Below are 25482 nucleotides of genomic sequence, written 5' to 3'. Positions count from 1 at the left end.
ATCACCTGGCAACTACAGTAGTTATTTGATACCTTTAGGTATTTCTGTTTTCACTGTGAAATGGTCCATATTATAAATAAAATAATCATATTAGTCTTATACTGACATTTTAATAATAAGATACACTAAATTTTATAGACTCCCACAGTAAAAAAAAAAAAGGTATATGTAATATACCTTTTGTTTTTCTCTAAGGAACTAAGATATCTAAAATTAAATGGTGGTTAATTAGCAGAGACTGTTTCAGAGAAGTAGAGACTCTCATTTAAAAGCACAAAGTGAATATATTTTTCAGTTCACTTAATATATCATGCTGAAATAGATCAAATCATATAAGGTACAAGAGCTAAACCAACTAATTTCTTTAAATCTTCAGATTGTTTTAATCTCATTCTACCTTTAGCTTGCTGTATCTTAGGCTATATTTTAAAGCAGATTTACTACATTTAAAGCAGAGATAATTGGAATTAAGTAATAAGCTGCTTTTTGTCATGTTTTGTGACTTTGGGAACTTAACCAACTCATTAGAGAGTATAAATGGCTCTCTGCCACTGTTTGACATTTTGGTTGTATCAGGTCATAAAAACAAAACAAACCCATTGCTGTTGAGTCGAGTTAAACTCATAGCGACCCTAAAGTAGAACTGCCGTATAGTGTTTCCAAGGAGCACCTGGTGGATTTGAACTGCTGACCTTTTGGTTTGCTGCTGTAGCACTGAACCGCTACGCCACCAGGGCTTCCATATTAGCTCATAGAGGCCTCTAAAGTACCACTTACACTTAAACAGCAGCAGCATTTTATTTCAGATGCTTTAGTAAATATCAGGCTGAGATTAGTGCATTATTTAGTGGTATCTAACTGGCCCAAAGGAGTGAATATAAGCAACTAAGGGTTTAATTTATTTCCAGAGAATAATTTACACAAACGAGCTTGATATATTAGTAAGATACTAATGATATTATGCTTTCTATTTTCACAAGTTATATCACATTATCATGAAAGTTTACTAGTTTTTTTTTTTTTTAGTTAATTGCCCATACTACTTGTAATACAGTCATTTCTAATTTTGGTTTTATTTTCACATCCGTCTGGCTTCAGATTACACCCATATCTATCCTAGAGGACTAGGGAAGAAAACCATAGCTCTAAGGGTCTTGACACAAATCTGAACTTTGAAAGTGGTAAGGGAAATTCTAAACAGATTTCACAGCAAAGTCTTGAGATTAATCACCATTAAGATAAATCACCTACGGGAATCCGTCTTTGGTAACTATTTACAACCTCGTTTATTTGCTAATTAGTCATAAAAAGTTAGTTAAGTCAAGTAGCAGAACCAAAAACATATCAAAACTTTAAATAGAAACATGTTATATTTTGTCTCTTGATTTTAAAAGATCTGTAAATTTATGAAATAGAAAGAGCAAATGAAAGACATTTTCTATAAAATTAACAGAATATAATACAGGCAATTTTTCTCAGAGAGCAGACTTGGTGACTTGCTGATCTGGTTGAAGGATCAGATGTTTGGGGGTGCTTGTATGCTTATTTCTCACTCCCCTGTTCGTTATCACCAGTTCCAAGTCTTGGCTTCTATGGAAGTAAGGTAGGCAATGAACAACTGCAACTCCTGAGCCCCTGACTAAAAGGTGAACCCATTCTAGATCTCAGGCTAACCTTGTGCATGGTTAAGCAAAACTCAGCTAAGAGCTAACTATGGGGTTATTTAATGGTGATTTGGGTTTACCTGTGACTCCCTTTTTTTCCCTCCCATTTATTTCCCATTTCTTTAATTGCTAATGAGAGAACTTTGATTATTCGTTTGAACAAATTTAATCTGTCCATTAATGCTATGAAGAAGGAGAAATTACCCTTTGGTTGCAAGGCAATCTGGTTTGTTTTATAAATGTGTCCAATAATATAATTACTGGAAATCTTATAATTATTATTAAATAAAAATGAAGACTAATTAAATTAATTATAAAACATAAATATTATGGATACTCCCAGTTAATTTACCAGCCGGAATGATCGGAGAACTGACAATCCTTCCACATTTGCCAAACCAAGTTCCATTAAACTAAGGCTCACAATAAAACCATCAAAAATATTCCAGCCTTCTTGGAAGTAATAATAGGGATCCATGGCGATTATCTTGAGAAACATTTCTGCTGTGAAGATCCCAGTGAAGACCTAAATAAGAAACACAGTTAATATGTGAGAATATCCTTGAAAACATAAGCAATTGTGAGAAGTTTAATTTACACCCACAAGTCACAATTAAATTATGAGTTTTAAAAATTTACTTGGGCTCACTGGATTGTTACCCTTCAAATGCCTTGGATTCAAACCAATATTTAATTGTTCGCAATATTTATGGCTTTTCAAGTCCTAAAAGTACATAATTATAATTAATATAGTGAAAGTGCATAGATTAAGACAATACAATTAACATTCTTATTTTCAGATGAAAGGTACAGCTGACTTATTATGACCACCTGCTTGGCTCCACTCTTGATGTTTCTACCCATCAGAAAACTCATCAATGTCTCAAAAATGCTCTCCTATGCTTTATTTTAGAGGTTTTATTGCTTCAGCTTTTACAGTTAGGTCTATGATTCATCTTGATTTTTATGTATGGTGTGAAGTTGGGGTGAGGTTCAATTTCTTCCATACACTTACTAAGTGTTCCAGAACCTTCCTTGAAAACACTTTCTTTATCTTATTGAATTACTTTGGCATCCTCATCAAAAATCGATTGACATATATTTTGAGTCTATTTTTGAACTCTTCATTTTGTTCCACTGATATATTTGTTTATGTCAATACTATATTCTCTTGGTTAACATAGCTTTAAAAATACTTAAAGTCTTGTATGTTAATTCTAACATTATTTTTTTTGTAAGTATCATATTGGCTATTTTAAGTTCCTTCTATTTTTACGTAAATTTAAAAATTACTTCATCAAATTCTGCAAAGAAAGTCTACTGAGATTTTGATAAATTTGGGTAGAATTGAGCTCTTAACAATACTGAGTCTTCCATCTCATGAACATTATATATATTTTTTCCACTTATTTATATCTTGGTTTTTTTTATATATATCTTGTTTATTACTCTCAGTCATGTTTTGTAGTTTTAAATTAGAGGTCTTACACATGTTTTCTTAATTTTATTCCCAAATAGCTTATGTTTTTGGTATTATGTAAATGGAATATTTAAATTCATTGCTTAGTTCTATTAATTGTTTTGCAGATTTCTTAGAATTTTCTACATACGTGATTGTGCTGATAAACATAAAGACAGTTTTACTACATTTCAATATTTATGCATTTTATTTATTTATTTCTATTTTTACTTTATTGCACTTGATAGGACTTCCAGTGCAATGCTGAATGGTCAGAGTAAATATACTTGCCTTATTCCCCTTCTTCTTTGCTTTGTTCTTATTCATAAGGGCAAGTATTTGATATTTCACCATTAAGTAAAGCATTAGCTGTAGGTTTTTGTTAGATGTTCTTTTTCAGACTTAGAAAATTTCCTTCTATTACTAGTTTACTGAGAGTTTTTATCACAAATGGCTGTTGAATTTTGTCAAATGCTTTTTCTGCATCATATGTTTTTTTCACCTTTATTCTCTTTATATGATAAATGAATTGTTTTTCAAATGTTAAACCAACCTCGCATTTCTGAGATAAACCTCACTTGTTCAAAGTGTGTTACTTTTCTATCTATTGGTGGCTCTTGTTTACTAATATTTTGTTGAGGGCTTCTTTGAGGTTGGAGGTTTAAGTCTACCCAGAGGTGCCTTGGAAGAAAAGCCTGAAAATCTACTTCTGAAAAGTCAGCCATTGAAAACCCTATGGAGCACAGTTCTATTCTGACACACATGGGGACGTCATGAGTCGGAGCTGACTCAGCGACAGCTGGTGGTGGTGATGTTCATGCGGGACACTATTCTGTACAGTTTGTATTGGGCTTCTTTGTTTCTCCTTTTTTGTTTCTGTTTCTTTCTCCAAGATATAACTTTTTGTATTATTTATTTTTTAGTGGTTGCTTTAGGGAAGTGGTTCTCAACCAGGGTCAATTTTGCCCCTAAGGGGACACTAGGCAATGTCTAGAAACATTTGGTAATATTTGGCAATATCTTTGATTGTCATAAAAGGAGGGACAGTTGCTACTGACATCTAGCAGGCAGCAGCCAGGGATGCTGCTAAACATCCTACAATACACAGGACAGTGCCCCACAACAAAGAATTATTCTGTCCAAAATGTCAGTAGTGCCTTTTTGAGTGCTCTAAAGTTTGCTATATGCATCTTTAAATTGACACAATCTTAAAATAACACAATCTTCTAAGAATTAATATTGTATCACGTTACATAAACTATAAGAACCTTGCAACAGTATAATTCCATTTGCCACCCTAATCACATTGTGCTCATCTTTTTATGTACAACTTCATACCAAGTACTTTACAACTACGTATGTCATAAACACTTGATTTAAACAAATCATTTGACTTTTAAAGACATTAAGATAAGGAAATAGTCTTTTACATTTACTCACATTTATCCATTTTTAGTGATCATCATTCCCTCCTGTAGTTTCAAATTTCCACCTGATGATTTTCTCCCTTCATCCTAAAGACCTTCCTTTAGCATTTCCTGTACTGTAGTTATGGTGGCAAAAACTTCTGTTGTTTTTTCATTATCTGAAAATTCTTTATTTCACATTAGCTTTTGAAAAACATTTTTACTGTCTATAGAATCTTGGGCAAATTTTTCTTTTTCTTTCTTCCTTCTCTCCCCTCCCCCCTGCCACCCCCTTTTCTCTCTTCATCAGGCTACTGTCTTCTAGTCTCAATTGTTTCCGATGAGAAGTTAGTTCCTTGCGTGTAAATGTATTTTTTTCTGGCTGATCCCAAAAATTTCTTCTGTTTTCAGCAGCTTGACTAAACTGTGCCCAAATGTAGTTAATTTTGTATTTATCCTTCTTGGTGTTCATTGAAATTCTTGGATATGTAAGTTAATATTTTCCACCTACTTTGGGAATTTTTTGATCATTATTTCTTCAAATATTGGTTTTGTCCCATTCTCTCTCTTTTCTCTTTTTGGGTCTCCAATTATTCAAATGTTGGACCACTTGATATTATCCCAAGGATAAGTGATACTCAGTTAATTTTTTCTTTCAAAAATTTTTTCTTCATTGTTCAAATTTGATGTTCTATTGATTTGCTTCAAGTTCAACAATGCTTTCTTCTAACATCTGAAATTTTCTTTTACAACCACCAAATAATTTTCTTTAGTTTAGAAATTGTACCTTTCAGCTCTAGAATTTCCAGATGATTCTTTCTTATGCTTTCATTTTCTCCATTTTTTGCAAATTTTTAAATATATTTGTTGTAGCTGCTGTCTTTTCCTCTTAATTCTAAAATCTCAGTCATCACTAAATCTATTTCTATTGACTGATTTTCATCTCAACTATGAGTCACGTTTTCTTATTTCTTCACATAACTTACAACTTTTATGTGATATGGGTGATGTGTTATAAAGACTCTTGTTTTCATTATCTCCTCTGAAGAGTGATTTTTATTCTAGCAGGCAGATAAATTATAGGTTGGTCACACCTGGAAATTCTGGTAGCTTGGATTTACATTTAGTTAGGGTAGGGATATTTTGGACTTTCCCTTGGTCCTAACTGAAAATTCTAGTCCTCTGACACAGTTTTTACTCCTCAGGCATAAGCCATCTGAGGTTTTGAAGGAAAGCCCAAGGTGGTTATCTAATTTCCCTATCTCAGTTGGACCTCAAATACCAAATTCTGAATCACCTGCAGTTGGCAGCAACTGAAATATCTGCTCATTTCTTTCAGCTTTTCACTACTGTATTCTGATGGGCTTCTTGGTGTCTCCTTCACACACAGTTTGTTTGGGGGTCAGCCAAGGATTTGAGTTTGTGAACAAAATTGAGTTTGGGACCCCCCCCTTCACATGGTTTTCTCTTTCTTGAGATTTTCAAATCAAATATCCAAGCACTCTGACAACCTTAAACTTCAACTTCTGACATTATAAACAAAAAGGATTTATTCTTGAGTTCTAGAAGTCTGCACTGCATAGACTTGGGGATATCCTGAAGGGAACAAGCATTATCAATATGGATCTCACCTAGTGTGTTTCTTTCTTTCAAGGGTCAAACCCTGTGCCACTTCTGCTTTCTTCTGGTTGCTCTTTATGTATATATATATGTTATTTATTGGAGATGCCATAATTGGAACATGAATCCTGCATAATCTTTTAAAATCAAATACCTGATTTTGTTGTTTCCTTCTGAAAATTCTTCAGTGGTTTGCTACTAAGTTCAAATCCTTAACTGACTGTGTAAAAGTTGCTTGCAATTGGATCCAGAATGGATCCAAAGCCATGCCATAGGAAGATGAATTTCTTGATTTTTGCATGCAAGTATCATCTCTCAGATTGGTAATAATAGCTACTATTTATTGATTACTTACTATGTACCTTGTATTGTATCTTACATGTTTTATCTCATTTAATCCATACAAGTTAGCCTTGTGAATCATATTGTATTATAGTCAGGAAATGCAGGTGTAGGTGGCTAAGTAATTTCCTTAAGATACGGATTCAGTAAGGGATATGGGTGAGTATGAAACCAGACTGTCTGACTACAAAGTCTATACTAAGCATACCACTGTCCAAAATAATCTTCATCTATAGATGGAACTTCTTTCCAAATTTTCAAGGCTGTACAATATAAGCAGATCCAGACCCATTAATCATTGGTTTAGCATTAAGCCCATGCTTTTTGCTCCTTTCATTCACTTTTAATTAGTCACTGTCTTGTGACTCTGGTTTCTAGAACTGGAATTCTGTTTTTTGTTTTATTCTTCAGGGACTAGTTCCCTGCCATATACCTCAGTCACAACTTTAATGCCTATTCATTCTTTTATTTTGTCCCCAGGACTTGCTTTCACATATTTCAGCTCTGCTACACATGACTTGACTCGACAGCAACGGGGTTTTTTTTTTTTTTTTTTTTACACATGTCTAGGCACTAGTTCTCTGCTAATCAAGTGTTCTACTTGTAGCTACACAATTTAAATCAGTTCAGGTATTCTGCTATTACTACAGCTGTTTTCCATTAGTTTTATGTTGGGGCTTCCCATTTTTTCCTTCATAACTTTGACCTCTCTCATATTTTCCATTTCTTTATTGCTTTCTGAAGCATTCTGATTTTTCTTCAAATCTATTTCCCAGTTCACTAATCCTCCCTTCAGCAGTACCTAATCTGTTGATTTACTGTTAACCTAATGATTATAATATTTTTCATCTCTCAAAGTACTACTTGGTTATTTTTAAAAATTGGAGTGATCTTTTTCACAGTAATCTTTTAAAATATATTATTATGTCTTTAAACATTTTATAATTTTTATTGTATAATCTGTATTCATTTAATTTCTTAAGTTCTTGGGAGATCTAATTCTACTGTTCTTGTTTCTGATGACTCTCTCACAGTGAATTTTGTTGTAATTATGGAAGATGAGCTCAGGATTGGGTAGATTTTTATGTGGGGAAAAACTGTGCAGCCTGGGTAAATCCTTGGGTCTATTTTTTTTTTTAATTGTACCTTAGATGGTTTACAGAGCAAACTGGCTTCACATATTGTTTTATAACATTCCTTAACAACCCCATGACATGTCAACACTCTCCCTTCTCGACCTTGGTTTCCCTATTATCAGCTTTCCTGTTCCCTCTTGCCTTCTAGTCCTTGCCCCTGCGCTGGTGTGTCCCTTTAGTCTCGTTTTGTTTTATAAGCCTGTCTAATTTTTGGATGAAGGGTGAACCTTAGGAATGACTTCATTACTGAGCTAAAAGTGTATCCAAGGGCCATACTCTCAGGGTTTCTTCAGTCTCTTGTCAGGCAGGTAAGTCTGATCTTTTTTTGTGAGTTAGAATTTTGTTCTACATTTTTCTCCAGCTCTGTCTGGGACCCTCTATTGTGATCTCTGTCAGAGCAGTCAGCAGTAATTGCCAGGCACCACCTAGTTGTGCTGGACTTAGTCTGGTGGAGGCTGTAGTAGTTGTGGTCCATTAGTGCTTTGGATTAATCTTTCCCTTGTCTTTAGTTTTCTTCATTCTTCTTTGCTCCCGAAGGGGTGAGACCAGTGGAGTATCTTAGATGGCCACTCACAGGTTTTTAAGACCCCAGACGCTACTCACCAAAGTAGAATGTAGAACACTTTCTTCATAAATTATGTTATGCCAATTGAGCTAGATGTTCCCTGAGACCGTGGTCCTTAGGTCTGTTTTTGAGAGGGGGCATGCATTTACTTTGGCAAGGCTCACCGGATATGATCCAATTGATTAGATCAGATTATTCACAAAAAATATATTCCACATGGGTTGAATATTTAAATGCTAAGAAATATGAGAAAAAAATTAATTTATCAAATTTTAGAAGTGGAGGAGAATTTCCTATGAACACAAAATAAGGAAATATATTTGATAAATTAAAAAGTTGTAAGAAAAACAAACAATCCATGACTAAAGGCAAAACAGGAATGGTAGATTGAAAAACTTCTGAGAAATATGAAAGGCAATTTGTTAATATTCCTAATAGTCAAAGTAGTTTTGTAGCTCATAAGAAAAGGACAAAAAACTCGATAGGAAAAGAATGTGTAAAAGATACATAGAAGAAAAAATTCCAGTAGCCTAAACATATGAGACAATGTTCACTCTCTCCAGTAGTGAGAAAAACGCAATTTAAAGCAAAAAAGAAAACGTTAATCCTCTTCCTGAATCAAATTGGCACAACTTAAAAGGAGAAATGATGTCCAGTGCAAGGCACAGGGAAATGTGCACCTTCATATATTGTCGGTTGTAATGTGACTTACTTCAACTATTTTGGAAAAGTAATCTGACAGTGTTCATTAAAATTAAAGATGAACACATTATTGGTCTGCCCAGTGCCGTCGAGTTGATTCCAACTCATAGTGACCCTATAGGACAGATTAGGACTGCCCCATAGAGTTTCCAAGGAGTGCCTGGCGGATTCGAACTGCCAACCCTTTGGTTAGCAGCTGTAGCACTTAACCACTACGCCACCAGGGTTTCCATTATTGGTATAAAAACCTTAATATTGGGAATCTATCCTACAGAAATTAAAGCAGCTTTATAAAAGATGATATATACAAACGTGCTTTACTATATAGCATTATTATGGCAGTAAAAACTTTGGCACCAACTTTTATGTCCATCAGTAGGTAACTGGATGGATAAAATTGTGACATATTTGTAATATAGAATTGTAAGCAGCATACAATACAGTGGTTTTTAGTATATTCTCAGAATTGTGCAACTATCACCACTGTCTAATTGCAGAACATTTCATCACTTCAAAAAGAAACTGCCTACTTATTAACATTCATTCTCCATTACCCCCTTTCCCCAGCCCCTGACGACTAATTTACTTTCTGTCTCTATGGATTTGCCTATTCTATGCAAATAAAATCATACAGTATGTGGCCTTTTGTGTCTGGCTTCTTTTACTTAGTGTAATGATCTCAAGGTTCATCTATCTTGTAGCATGCACCAATACTTCATTTCTTTTTATTGTTGAAAAATATTCGTTTGTATGGATATGCCACATTGTGTTTATCTGTTCACTAGTTGATGGCCATTTGTGTTGTTTCTACTTCTTGGCTATTATGAATAACCTGCTATGAACATTCATGCCCAAGTTTTTGTATAGACATATATATTAATTTCTATTCTTTTGGATATATATCTAGAAGTGAAACTGCTGGATCATATAGTAACCTTATGCTTAACTTTTTGCAGAACTCTCAAAATGTTTTCCAAAGTGGCTGTACCATTTTACATCCCCATCAGCAATGTATGAGGGTTCCAATTTCTCTACATCCTTGTCAATACTTGTTATTGTCTGTCTTTTTTACTCTTGCCATCCTAGTAGGTGTGAAGTGGTATCTCACTGTGGTGTTGATTTGCATTTCCCTAAGAACTAATGGTTAAGCACTTAGCTGCTAACCTAAAGGTGGGCAGTTCAAACCCACCAGCAGCACCAAGGGAGAAAAGATCTGGTGATCTGCTCCTGAGAAGATTAAAGCCTTGGAAACCTGGTGGGGCAGTTCTTCTCAGTCATGTAGTGATGAGTCAGAATCAACTGGAAGACACACAACAAAAACAATGACTAATAATGTTGGGCATCTTTTTGTTGCTGTTGTTGTTGCTTTGCTCCTTTGTATATATTCTTTGGAGAAATGTCTATTTAAATTCTTTGCCCATTTTAAAATTTGGTTATCCTGTAGTTGAACTATAAGTGTCCTTAACATATTCTGGATACAAATCATTATTACATACATATAATTTGCATATGTTTTTCTCATTCTGTGGATTGTCTTTTTTACTTTCCTGAGGGTATCATTCGTAGCATAAAAGTTTTGGATTTTGATGAAGTTCAAGTTATCTATTTTTCTTTTTTCACTTGTGCTTCTGTGTCATATACAAGATTTCATTGCCTAACCCAAAGTCATGAAGATTTTTATAAGGGTTTTATAGTTTTAGTTCTTACATTTTGGTTCATGATATATTGTAATTTAATTTTTGTATATTGGATGAGATATAGGTCCAACTTCATTGTTTTGCACGTGACTATCCAGTTGTTTCAGCATCATTTGTTGAGAAGATTATTCTTTCCCCATTGAATTGTATCAGGGCCCTTGTTGAAAAACAATTAACCATAAATGTAAGGGTATACTTCTGGACTCTTAATTCTATTACATTAGTCTTTAAGTCTATCCTTATGCCAGTGCCACCCAATCTTGATTACTGTTAGCTTTGTAGTAAGTTCTGAAATTGGGAAGTGTGAGTTCTTGAATTTTGTTTTATTTTTCCAGATTGTTTTGGCTCCTCTGAGTCTCTTGCATTTCTGTATCAATTTTAGAATTAACTTTATCAAGTTTGGCAAAACAGGTAGCTGGGATTTTTATAGGAATTGTATTAAATCTGTAAGTTAATTTGGGGAGTACTGCCATATTTATAATATTACATCTTCTAATCCATAAATGCAGATGTTTCTTCATTTATTTAAGTCTTTATTTCAAAAATGTTTTGTAGCTTTCAGTGTACAAGTCCTGCACTTCTTTTGTTAAATTTATTCCTAAGAATTTTATTCTTTTTTACATTATTTTAAGTGGAATCCTTTTCTTAATTTCATTTTTAGATTGTTCATTGCTAATGTATAGAAATACAACTAATTTTGTATATTGATCTTATATCCTGCTACCTTGCAGAACTCAGTTGTTTCTAACAGTCTTTTGATTTTGTGAAGAATTTAGGATTATCTACTTAAAATATCATGGTATCTGAGAATAGAGATAAGTTTACTTTTTCCTTTGCAATCTGGATGCCATTTATTTATTTTTCTTGCCTAATTGCCCTGGTTAGAACTTCCAATACAATGTTGAATAGAAGTAATGTGAGTAGGCATCCTTGTCTTATTCCTAATCTTAGGGGGAAAGCTTTTAGTCATTCATCATTAAGTATCTTGTTCGCTATGAAGTTTTTTTGTTTGTTTTGGATGACCTTTATTAAGTTGGCAAAGTTCTCTTCTATTCCCAGTTGTTGAGTGTTTTTATCATGAAAGGTACCAGATTTTGTCAAACACTCCTTCTGCATCTATTGAGATGATCATTTTGTTTTATCCTTTATTCAGTAAATACTGGTGTATCACATTGACTGATTTTCTTATGTTGATCTAACCTTGCATTCCTGGGATAAATTCCACTTGATCATGGTGTATAATCCTTTTCATATCTTGTTGGTTTCAGTGTTCCAGTATTTTGTTGAAGGTGTTTGTGTCTATGTTCATATGGGATATTGCTCTGTAGTTTTCTTTTCTTGTAATGTCTTTTCCTGGTTTTGATATGAGGGAAATGCTGGACTCATAGAATGAGTTGGGAAGTGTTCTCACCTCTTCCATTTATTTTGAAGAGTTTATGAAGAAATGATGTTCATTCTTTTTTAAAAAATTTGATAGAATTCACCAGTGACGCTATCAAGGCCTGGGTTTTCTTTGTAGGAAGCTTTTTGCTTCCTAACTCAATTTTTACTTGTTGTATCTGTATTTCTTCTTGAGTCAGTTTTGGTAGTTCGTGGTTTCCTAGGAATTTGTCCATTTCATCTAGGTTATCTAATTTGTTGGCATGTAGCTATTCATAGTATTCCCTTATACTCCTTTTCATTTCCATATGGTTATTACTGAAGTCCTCTTTTTAATTCCTGATATCAATAATTCGAGTCCTCTCTTTTCTTTTGGCTAGTCTAGCAAAAGATTTAACGATTTCATGGATCTTTTCAAAGAATTAAATTTTGGTTTTGTTGATTTTTTCTATTGTTTTTATATTCTCTATTTCATTTATTTTTACCCTATTGCTTATACTTCCCTTCATTCTGATTGCTTTGGGTTTACCTTGCTCTTTTTTTTCTAGTCTCTTGAGGGGAAAGTTTTGGTTATTGATTGAAAATATTTCTTCTTTTTTAATATAGGCCTTTACAGCTGTGCATTTCCTTCTGAGTACTGTATTATCCTGTAAAAAAAACCATTGCCGTTGAGTGCCATAGAGTTTCCAAGGAGCGCCTGGAGGATTCAAACTGCCAACCCTTATCTGCATCCTTTAATTTTCCTTGTATTTTCATTTTATTAATCTCAAATTATTTTCTAATTTTCCTTGTTATTTTTTCTTTGATCCACTTGTTATGTAAGTGTATATTGTTTAGTTTCCATATATTTGTGAATTCTTCAAATTTCCTTCTATTTTTGTTTTCTAATTTTTTATTTAATTTTATTTCTATTTTGTTAGAATATTTTGTATGATTTTAATCTTTTTAAGTTTATTCAGGCTTATTTTATAGCCTAACATATGGCCTATCTTGGCAAATGTTCCCTGTGCCCATGAGAAGAATTTGTAATCTGACTATACATTATATATTCAATGTTTCACCTCAAACACAAATCTTACTTTCCTTAACACATAACACAAGTTTCACCTTGAATTGTCAATCTGTGGTTTACATCTTTTCAGTAGCCATTCATCCTTTTTCTGGTAATGACACCAATTTTTTTTTTCTTCATAGTTTCTAATATTCTCTATTTCCACTACTAAGATGTGACTCTGGTTTGGCTAGTAAGGCATTCTAACTCTAGAATCAGATAGACTGGCTGGCTTAGGAGTGATTATGTACCTCCAACCAGATCAATGAGATTTAATTCTAGGGGCTTTACTGGAGCTACTAGGTGGGAAGCACATTCTTTCTGCTCAGGGAGCTAAGCTGGTATGATAAAAGTTGGTAGAATGTTGTTATCAATAGGGAAAAAGCCAGCCAGAGACTGAAACAAACATTTGGAAGCAGTGCAGCAAGAAACAGACTTCTAATGCCACTGATCAAGAATCTGGGTATAGCCAGATTATAGGCTGGAGCCAGTCCCAAATTTCCATGGGCTTTTAATTACTTGAGGCAACAAATACACTTTATATTATTTGAGTTGTTTCCTAATATCCACCTTCATAAAGCTTTTTTGAATTGCTTGCCATATTTTTAGCAATAATTTGAAGAGACTCTTATATAAGTTAAAATTTAGACTAGGTAACAATTATTGTCCTTTCCCACTCTAAGCTTCTATGATTTTTCAACCACAATTTACTACAGTCTCATGGCTTTCAGACTCTCCATTGGTCTATCATATTCTCATTGGTACATTTTCCCCAACTGTAAAATAGAGATAATCATAAATATCTTCTGTGAGATTGACTTTGTGGGAATCTGGAGAGAGAGATTTCATGCAAATCATTTAATCCAGTGCCTGTTACAAAATAAGTGATCAATATATGCTAACAATTATCTCTGGATTCAGTTAAGACATATCTGAGATATAATAAAATAATATTGTGGTTACTTCAGAGCCTAAAATTATTGTGTATTATATTTTAGAATATGTTACTCACAGTTTATATACAACCTGGTTATATATTCATTTATCACGTTTGGAAGTGCATAAGAACTTCATAATCATTTTATATCAGTATCAACATATTTTTGTTGTGTGATTTTATTTATCTTTTAATTTTGAATAAGACCATTTTACTCTTTACTTTTATCACTGTACCATGTATCCAGTGAATGTTAACACAAATTTTTAATGAAAACATACATAAAAACTCAACATTTATAAATTAATAAAGTAAATGGAGGAATCCAAACAGAAATAATAACCCTCTTATATTTCCTCCCCAAAGAATCCACCTTCAGGTTATTTACAAATATTTCAAAATGATCTCACTTGGCATACTTTATAGTTTTGCAAATATAGACATTTTCTAATGAACCTATTCTAACTACCTGAGAAATATGTCATGGTTTTGTTATCATACACCAATTCCCTCTAAAACTCATCATCGACTTTCTAATTAGTGGGTAATTTAATTTTAATTCTAAATCAAATTATGCATAAAACCATTGAATTCTTCTGCACTGTATTTAACTCTAGAAATATGTTTTTATTATTAAAAAAATACTAAACCTTTACTATCCAGGTATACACAATTAGTTCATATTTAATCTGAGAGTGATATATGAAATTCATTAAGGCAATCATGAATTCTTTTAATGGAAACAGTAGCCCTCAGTGAGCCTTACCAGGTTTCCAACGGACAATACATTGCTGAACTGCTCTGTCATGGGATAGTGTTCCATAGCCATGAAGAGTGTATTTAAGACAATGCAGATGGTGATGGCTAGGTCAACAAATGGGTCCATCACGACCAGGTTGACAAGGTGTTTCACCTTTAACCATGGTTTACAGCAGTCCCAGATCAAACACATGTTTGCAAATTTGTACCAGCAAGGTGGGCATTTCTGTCTAGATTCTTCAAGTTCTGAAAGAAAAAAAGTTAAAATACTGATGAAAACTGATTGCTTTCTATTAAGCAGCCTTCAGTTAAAAGAAAAATTAAAAAAATTAAAAGTTGTTAAGAGACATCATGGGTTAATTTGATGGTGGAGCAGGTTAAAGTTTATAACGGGTTTGCTATTATAGAAAGAGTGGGGACAGAAAGGCTATTAAAATTTCCAAATTTAACTTTTTTTTTTTTTAATGTAGTTTCCAAGATTTGATCTACAATATTAAACTAACTCAGAGCTGAAGCCACTCCCAAAGTCCACCTCTTAGCCAAAGGTTAGACAGGCCTATAAAACAAACAATTACATATGTGAGAAATGTGCTTCTTAGTTTAATCAAGTATATGACACGAAATGAGCAACACCTGCCCAAAAGCAAAGGTGAGAAGGCAAGAAGGGACAGGAAAACTGGACAAACGGACACGGGGAACCTAGAGTAGAAAGGGCAAGGGAGAGGGTGCTGACATTATGCAGGGATTTAAACTAAGGCCATGAAACAATTTGTGTATACAATTTTGAATGAGAAACTAATTAGCACTGTAAACTTTCACCTAAAGAGAAAAAAAAAAGATTTCATAAATTGGGACTCATGCACTACCGGTAAAATATAAAAGGATTTGAGGTGGAGCCCATGTGGAATTCCTAAATTGTCATGGTAAGCATTTACTTTTTTAAAGCAATATTTTATTGTGGTTTAGGTGAAAGTTTACACAACAAATTAGGTTCCCCTTTAACAATTTTTATACACATTGTTCTGTGCCATTGGTACAATTTTTACAATATGTCAATGTTCTCATTATTTTCATTTTGTTTTTTTTCTGTTTTTGTTGATCTAGTTTCCTTCCTTTCCTTACCTTCTCATCTTTGCTTTTGGGTAACTGTTGACCATTTGTTCTTATATAGCTGATTGTTTAAGGAAGCACATTACTCATGAGTGATATTGTTTATTTTATAAGCCAATCTATTATTTGGTTGAAATGGCTTCAATTCCAAGTCTAAAGCATATCTTAGGGTGATAGTCTCATGGATTCCTCTAGTCTCTATTGCTTCAAGGTCGGGCCTATTTTAGGAATTCCAGTTTCCTTTGATATTTTTCTCTCATTCTATCCGGGACCTTCTATTGTGTCCCTGGTCAGAACAGTTGGTAGTGGTAGCCGGGCACCATCTAGTTCTTCTGGTGTCAGGTTAGAAAATGACGTGGTTCACGTGGGCTATTAGTTCCATGGACTAGTTTCTTCTTTGAGCCTTTGACTTCCTTCATTCTCTTTGGCTCCATATGAATAGAGACCAGTAGTTGTATCTTAGATGGCTGCTTGCAAGCTTTTAAGAGCCCAGACACTACTCACCAAAATAGAATGTAGAACGTAATCTTTGTGAACTCTGCTATGCCAGTTGACTAAGTTGTCGCCCGAGACTATGGTCCCAAGCCTTGTGAGGCAGTATACCAACTCTACAAATTGTTTGGCTATGTCTAGGAAATTTCTGTGAATGTGCTCCTATGCTGCATTTACTTTAATGTATTAAAATATGTAACTATCACACCAAAATTATGATATAAATATTCTTTTAAAATACATTTATTTACCAAAAAGTACGATGATTTAAAGAATTTCAATTAAAAATAGGAAAGAGAACACAAATGCAGATATTTAAGGTGATACCCAAAATGGTGAAATCTGGTAAATATTGGCAAAGAAAGGAGCCCTAGTGGCACAGTGGTTAAAGCACTCAGTTGTTAACCAAAAGGTTGGTGGTTTGAACCCACCAGCCACTCCATGGGAGAAAAATGTGGCAGCCTGCTTCCATAAAGATTCACAACCTTGGAAATGCTATAGGGCAGTTCTACCCTGTTCTGTAGGGTTGCTATGAGTCAGAATCAACTTGATGCAAGTGGGTTTGGTTTCTTGGTTATTAGGAAAGAATTTTTTGGAATTAGGAAGGGAAATATTATCTACCACCTTCCTTTAGCAAGATGATTTCTTAATCAACTCTGTGGGAAAAGAACACAGAATTTGTAGGTTTTTGCCAGTATTATCACTGCACACCTTATTACCTGCCCTGCCAAACACAGAACAACCACTTCTAAGCATTCAAATAGAGGAAAGGATTCTGTTTTCTTTTGACTCTGATCAGTCATTGTAGTATTTCTATTGTGCCAACTAGAATATCCCCCCAAATCTGGCAAAGTTTACTATGAACTAAGCTTTTTATGGGAGCAACCAGCATATGAAATGGACAAATACCATATGTAATGATTTTTGTTATGTTGATAAACATTTTCTGCTAACAAATGCTGTACAGTTTACCATTTCCTTGAAGTAAATTAATATCCTGCTTATTTTTAGTAGTATTCTATTAGAGAAAAATTCTTTAATTTTATCTTCAGATATTGAAATTCTTAAAAGCACTCCTTTTATTTCCATTTCCCCTAATATGTAATTTTGTAAACAATAAAGAGTACTTGGGTTATAAATCAGAGAAAAATATAAATATAATTATTATATACTAGTCATTTTGAGAGAGATCCCTGGTGGCACAGTGGTTCAGTGCTCAGCTGCTAACAAAAAGGTCTGAGGTTCGAACCCGCCAACTGCTCCACAGGAGAAAGATGTGGCAGTCTGCTTCCACAGAAATATCAGCTCGGGAACTACGTGGGGCAGTTTTACTCTGTCCTATAGGCTTGCTGTGAGTCGGAATTGACTCGGTGGCAATGGGTTTGATTTGTGGTAGCTATTTTGTAAATGCTTTTAAGACCCCCAAAATAACCTCATGTTTATACTGAAGATAAAGATACTATCGATTACAGTAAATAACAAAAGATAAATTACTAAAGCTTTCTTTGCCTGTGTACTCTTAGAATATGTATTTTTAAAAAATACTACTTGTCATTTAGTAGATAAAGAGAAGCAAACAGAAAGTGCTTAGAAAAAGTAAATCAGAAAAGTTCAAAAAGGAAACTTCAGCAGGGGTTGCCCATCTTGACACCAGAAAACACAGCAAAGTTGTTTAAATTCTAAAATATAATTGTTCATTCATCCATGCCAAAAAAGAGACTACTGCACTTTGAAACAAAGCAGAGTGCTCAGGAGAGAACTACAGCCACCTCTCCATTATTCCTGTGTGGGTTACCCACACCAAGAACCAGTTACAGCTAAATTTGTATCTTTTGCTGACTAACCTTGATTCCTCAGGCGCTTATAACTCACCCTCCCACCTTCCTGCCTGAGTATATGACCAGGAAATATTTCTACGTATTTTGCATAAAATACAATTGATAATCAAATTATTTTTGTTTATCCACTACTGCTTCATTAAGTATGAGGCTATTCATTACTCTGGACAATGGGGACTTGACTGTAGTTAAAAAGTCGGAAAACAAAAGTTGTTCGCTGGAGCAACATGCCTGATTCTTAAAAAGGAAAGGTGAACAAAATTATTAGATTTAGAAGAAAGGGTTCCCAAATAATCAGATTATGTCAATCTAAGAAACTTTTCCACCATTATCAAAAGCCAAAAAAGTGGGGGAGAGGAGAAGTACAGGGAACTATATTAAAATCAGTGTGTACATGCTGAGAATTGCTAATAACCAATCTTAATCAACGCCACAGTAAAAAAAAAAAAAAAAAAGTTCAGATATAATTAATTAGTTATATAGAATCTTTTGATTCTATATAACTAATGGAAAACAGAATGAAAACCTAGCCATTACCCCTCCCCAAAATACAAAGTCAAGAACTGTGCAGGTATTAAAACCAAAGGACTGTCAGCCTCCTGTTTCCTGAGTTATTCTTATTTCTGGGTCATCTTTTCATCACAGGCAACTCCATAAGACATATTTCCACTGAGGGAGCTGTAGATACATTCATTTTGAACACTGCAGCTTAATCACTGGACTAGTCCAATCTTGTGGTGGTGTTTTTTAAGTAATGTCTTATGTTAGCTCAAACTTAATACTATCAGAAGTGCAAAGTATGACTGTTTAGACTTACCCTGTCTCCTTCTCTACTTCCTGCTTTAGGGAGCAGACATGCTGCTGACATCGGTAGCAGAACCACTGGCAGCTTCCTCTCAGTGGTTTTGCTATGGCAAGGAGCAGAAGACCAGAGAATCTTCAAAAGATTTACCTGGAGGGACAGGGAGGAGCAAGCTACTGGCAGCTGGGGGGGAAGAGGGAGTGCAAGCTAACGCAGGCGAGGTTGGGGAAGAATGCACTAGAGTTTAATATTCTGTAGAAATCAGTGAAAAGATTTCTGATACTGCATTAGGACATGAAAATTGGGTCTTGTAATCCTGATATGGCTGTGCTATATACGGCCATCTACACTGTGAGTTTTTTTTTTTTTCCTGGCTGTGACTTTTAGACTTCTGGTGTTAGTATTTATATCACGGGATCTTTGCATTCAGATTGGAAAAGCATTATTTCAAAAATCTACCCAATCTCAAGAGAAAGTGTAACTAACAACAATGAATCATGCGTGCTTTCTCTCTTCTTCTTTTTTCTTTACTTCTTTCTCCTTTGACACATCAGTGCACACACACACACACACACACACACACACACACACACATATACCTGGGGAGCTAGGAAGGAGGGAGATAAAAGAGAACAGAGGAAAGCGAAAAGGGGGCAAGAGGAGATGATAGAATACATTTTGCATGAAAGTATGTTCCAAGTAGTTGAAGCTGATGTTTGAATTTGCTTACAGTATGGAAAGGCACAAACACCTTAATTAACAACAAAAAACAACAATAACACATCTAATAATGACAATATTTATTGAGTGCCTTTTATGTGCCAGGTACACAGGTGATTTATATATAATGCCTCATTAAATTCTTACAACAACCTTAAGCCTGAACTTCATTGTTCACATTTTTCTGATGAGGAATCTGAAGTTCAGAGTCATAAATTAACACATTCAACACATGGCAGAGCCACAAACTGATCATAGGTCAAGCTGTCCCCAAAATCTTTATTTTGGCATTATGTGATCCAAAATTCTAGATGATATGTTAACTACTCAGATATAATCTACAAGTACAAAGAAAGCCGATATATTCAAATACTTCGGTCACAGAGAGGTAAAAGTAGAACTACAAAATTTTGAAAACATTGCTTCAGTGAGGTTAATATCAAATCCTAATTCACATTTGTCATTTATATTCCTGGTTAAATCAAAGGATTCCATGACTTGTGTCTCAAGTAATTAATACAATTCAAATGGGGTGGCATAATAACAAATTTTTACCATTACACTCCTTTCAATGCCATGCAGCAAACTTCACCAGTTTAGAATCTTATCTATGCAAAGTGGTATTTCAAATTTACCTTGAATTTGTACCAGCTTCCTGGAGGCTAAATGTAAAAATCTACACAAGATAGTAGAATCCATGGATTGTACATAGATTTTACTTTTAGTTAGTAAAAGACATGAATGATGATAGGATATCAAGTAGTGAAGTATTTTCTTGGAGTTTATAGAAGTATTTTTTGCATCAGACCAAAGCAGTACCAAATAGCTATGGTGTAAGACTTCTGACATACCTTCCATGGTGTTGGTCAAAATACTGGCCATACTCATTGCTCTTTGCTTTGCTGTGGGGTCTTCTAACAAATCCATGGAAACATGGTAAGAACTGGATCGCCTCTTTCTTATTTCTGTTTCAGTAGTAGTGCCCTAAATATAAAATTTCAGATGAAATGACCATTACTCATTAAGGCAGCAAAACCCAAAGCATTCCTATAAATTGTGCTACTTACTATTCACCATGGTGTCTCATATCTAAACAGTACATTAAGGCATTGCTGGAATTGTCATTCTTGAGAAGTATTTAAAAGTCCATCAAATTCTCAGCTCTCATGGTTGCTTGAGATAGCTATCCAGATGGACTCTTTCTATTCCTCCATGCTGGAGCTTTGGGCTGGAGAGACCACGCCTACTATTGACAGATAATCATTTAGCATTTCAACCAATGCTACCTAGAACTTCACTGGTGCATATTGCTCTATGATTTGCTCTCAAGTTATTAGATCTTGATAGAAATACATTCATGTATTTTAATGTATGAAAAGAATTTTAAAAGTTTCCCTAGTATGTATCAGTAATACTTCCCCTAAAAATGTAAATTCCTCTTCTAAAATGCTTTTATCCATTACAGAAGATAACATTTCTAAACATCCCAAATAATTAAACTAAATTTTAAAACCAATTTACTACTTTATCCTACATCTACAAAAAACTCCATTCACAAAATGACCTATCATCGGCTATCATCGGCAATGAAACCCTAGTTTAGGGAGAAAGCACCAACTGTTGCTGTTGTTGTTAGGTGCTGTTGAGTCCATTCTGACTCATAGTGACCCTGTGTACAAGAGAATGAAACACTGTCCAGTCTGGCACCATCCTCATAATTGTTGCTATGTCTGAGCCTATTGTTGTACGCACTGCATCGATCCATCTACTTTACCAAGTATGATGTCCTTCTCTAGGGACTGGTCCCTACTGATAATATGTCCAAAGTATGTGAGATGAAGTCTCACAATCCTTACTGCCAAGGAGCACTCTGACTGTATTTCTTCCAAGACAAACTTGTTTGTTATTCTGGCAGTCCATGGTATATTCAATATTCTTCACCAACACCGTAATTCAAAGGCTTCAAGTCTTCATTCTCCTTTATTCACTGCCCAACTTTTGCATGCGTATGTGGTGACTGGAAATACCATGGCTTGGGTCAGGGGCACCTTAGTTGCAAAGTGACATCTTTGCTTTTTAACACTTCAAAGAGGCCTTTTGCAACTGATTTGCCCAATACAATGTGTCATTTGATTTCTTGGCTGCTGGGTGTTCCATGGATGTTGATTGTAGATACAAGTGAAATGAAATCCTTGAGAATTTCAACATGTTCTCCATTTATCATGATGTTGCTTATTGGTCCAGTTGTGAGGATTTGTGTTTTCTTCATGTTGAAGTGCAATCCACACTGAAGGCTGTGGTCTTTGATCTTCATCAGTAAGTGCTTCAAGTCCTTTTCACTTTCAACAAGCAAGGTTGTGTCATCTGCATATGGCAGGTTGTTAATGAGTTTTCCACCAATCCTGATGCCATGTTCTTTTTCATATAGTCCAGCTTCTCAGATTATTTGCTCAGTATACAGATCGAATAGATATGGTGAAAGGATACAAGCCTGACACACACATTTCCTGATTTAAAACCAGGCACCCCTAGTTCTGTTTGGATGACTGACTCTTGGTCTATCTACAGGTTCCACATGAGCAGAGAATTAGCCCCTGTCTGAAGCAAATCTTTTTTTCATTCTGGTGAAAATATACATAGCGAAAGATACACCATTTCAAACAATTTCTACATGTTCAATTCAATTACACCGAATATAGTCTTCAAATTGTGCTACTATTCTTGCTATCCTTTACCAAATTATTCCACCACCATTATCTTAAACTCAGTGCCCCCATTCAACCTTTTGTGTTGCTGTTGTCAATTTGATCTCACATAGATAATTCTTTAAAAGAGTACAATGCTCAAAGCAGACATACTTTACTAATTAAGATAAGGTATTTTTTGGCTCAAAGAAGACTTCAGGGGGGTACTTTTGATTTAAGGTTTAAGTATAAGATTATCTCAGGGCAATAGTTCCAGGGGTTCATCCAGCCTCAATGGCTCCAGAAAGTCTGGATTCCATTGAGAATTTGAAATTCTGTTCTAATACTCTTTAAATTAAAATGGTGCCTCTCAGAATTTAAAATATTTTTCTTGGTTAGAGAAAGAAAAAAGTTAAAAAAAAAAATAGGGTTGCTTAAAGGTCATTTAGTCCCTCCTATGGAATTATATGTACAATTCTAGATCTGTCTATTTTAGTGATAGATTCTAAAACCTCTAAGACATTCCTTTTTTTTGGGATAAGCCTTAAATCTGAGGAAATTCTTAAGTTAAATTACCTCAGTTGCATTTACGTGTAAAGTACAGGAAAAAGTACATTTGCCCACAGCTGTTTATTTTGTATTCTCATTTCCCCTTTGCAGTCTCTCAAAGCCTACCTTGTTTGTACTTTCAGTACATTCTGCATCATAGTGCAGTGCCCAGCCTAACTGCAAGATTGAAGAACGGAGAAGAAGAAACGAGAAATAATGGGATCACTCTGGTGTTTGCTTCAAATTGGCTCCAAATTTTGCCTTCAGAAGTTCATCTCCTCCTTTCTGATAGGACATGAGATTCATGGTAATTACTGATAAATGCTAAACAGCTTCTAGATCTGACAGAATGGCATCCTCTTCATATTTATGCAAAGAAGTTGTAGATTTGTTTTTGTTTGCTCAGTTAAAATTTACCAATATCAGTGATGGTCATACTTTATTTTGTATAAGAATAATGTAGGACACTTGTTAAGAAAAGAGATTCCTAGACCTGTCCTTACTTGATGGCACCTAACAACAACAGGTCTAATTAGGCCCTGGTTATCTCCATTTTTCAGAAGCATCCCAGGTGGCTCCAATATAAGTAGTCTGAGAGTGAAGCACATTTGATAAATCTAGTCAAAACGAAAGTGTTTGCTTCCTTAGACATCTCGTCTTTTCCATTTGAGCAAGTTAAACATTTCAGTGGGAGACAAGATTGCAAAATTGATAGAATAGGGCTTCAGTAGCCAGTATACCTGGGGTCAAATTCTAGCTCCACCATGCATGGAACTCAGTTTCCTTCTCTGTAAAATGGGGGTGATATTAGTAACTATCTTAAAGGGATTCTGTGAGAATTAAATGAATTAATACATGTAAAGTGTCTGGATAGCATTTGTCATATAGGTAGTTACAATAATTCATTAAGAGTAGTTGACTATCCCTTTGTAGTCTTCCTGGTTGCTTCATTACAAAGTTTTACTTTTCTCATCATTTGATATTACTCCAGGATACTTGGACACTTCTCTGGGAGCAAGGGGTGGGGGAGAGGCTATGTGAAAAAAGGGAAGAAAATCAGTGGCTATTTCTATAAACCAAAGTAAGAAGCTCTTCTGTTAGGTAACTAAAAGCTAGCTCTATATGATTTTAATGTGGCTTAAAGAGCTTTTCCAACAATAAGTGGAATTACGTGAAGAAAATTGTACAAAGAGGATTTTCATATGATTCATAAAGCTACAAAATAAAACCAAGTGGCATTTCTGGAATATCTTTATACTGGCAAAATGAAGTTTTATTTAAGACCAAACGTTAAAAGCATTTTAGCTTTTATAAAGGAAATGTCAATAATATATCCTTATAACTGTTTAGTAGTTAGTTGAAATCCTTTCCATATGGTTGATTTTGGGCCACTTTTTTTTTTTGTTTACAAAAAAGAATTCATGACAGTTATATAAGAATTGAAATCTGCCAAAATAATGACAATACATGACTCCGTAGCAGATACTTAGAATGGCTTCTTTACCACTCGAATGTACAACAGCTGGAGCCATTTGAATGGATGTTAAAAACGTTACAACACTCTGACCTACAAAGAGAGGGAATGCTGCACCACAGGGTTTATGTACAGTTAGTAATAACATCTACTTCAAGTGGGAGTATCAAACTCTCATTTTCAACAAACAGGTAACAATATGCTTAAGATGAATTTTAATGTCATTTAGGAGCATTAGCTTTCTTGTATTTAATGCTATTATATTAATTAAACATTATAATTGGCAAATGGTTGCTTGGCTTTTTGGCAAGTTCCATACTGTATAGTAATAATAATGATGGGATAAATCTATTCTATGAGGCCCAATCTATGTTTTTTAGTTCATTTGTAGATAAGTCTAAATAGAACTATTTGGCAAAATAAGTTCACAGCCTGATTGAACCAACCCCTGGTCTTTGAACATTCACTCAGCAGAATTCTTAGATATAGTTTAAAGCAAACATCAAAAAAACATTCCTGCCTGCATCAGCCACAGCTCTCTTCCCAGCAGTTTTAATTGTCCTCACCTCTGGCAGGAGCTGCCCAATGGGAGATGTGAGGGCAGAGGGGCCCCCTACCAGAGAGACCACGCCGTTGCAATCCACAGCACTGTGCATCTTCCCGTTCATGGGCAGAATGGGGAGCACCCTGGAGGCGCGGCTGGCCTGGCTGACGTTGCTGTGGCGCCGCTCTCCATGTCTGTGCGGCACAAACAGAGAGTCTCTTCGGCTGTCATTGTCTTCAAAGGTGCTGTGCTCATCATCCGCAAAGTCATTCTCAGAGCCAATATCCTTTGCTCGACCTCTGAAGCTGAAAAGGCTTGCCCGACTGTTGCGTCTTGGGGAGAAAAGGGAGCCACGGATGCTCAATAAAGACTATGAACAACAAGAAAAAACAGAACAAAACGAACAAACAGACAAAAAACCCAGATGAACAAAATTAAGAGCTGACATTTGAAAAAGATGAAACTTGACTCGTTTCACAGTTGTACCCCATAAGGTTAATTCAATGGACAGGTGGCAACTGCTTGTGGTGGTCTAGTACTCTCTACTAGGT

General features: G+C 34.9%; 1 protein-coding gene across 2 annotated transcripts in view; it reads right to left on the bottom strand.

Moving 5' to 3' along the window:
• LOC126077737 (sodium channel protein type 2 subunit alpha) overlaps positions 1-25482 on the bottom strand; it is a 96466-nt gene that overhangs the window by 45940 nt on the left and 25044 nt on the right. For both annotated transcript variants that reach the window (XM_049887345.1, XM_049887344.1), the window contains exons 11-14: positions 24954-25301; positions 20532-20664; positions 14726-14964; positions 2017-2190 (exon numbers count right to left, since the gene is read on the bottom strand). In XM_049887345.1, coding sequence (XP_049743302.1) covers positions 2017-2190; positions 14726-14964; positions 20532-20664; positions 24954-25301 — 894 coding nt within the window. The remainder of the gene's footprint in view (positions 1-2016; positions 2191-14725; positions 14965-20531; positions 20665-24953; positions 25302-25482) is intronic.

The sequence above is a fragment of the Elephas maximus genome, chromosome 6 (genome assembly GCF_024166365.1).
Source record: "Elephas maximus indicus isolate mEleMax1 chromosome 6, mEleMax1 primary haplotype, whole genome shotgun sequence".
NCBI classification, from domain to species: domain Eukaryota; kingdom Metazoa; phylum Chordata; class Mammalia; order Proboscidea; family Elephantidae; genus Elephas; species Elephas maximus.
Note: the sequence above shows the minus strand (reverse complement) of the source record. Positions and strands in the feature narration are given on the sequence as shown.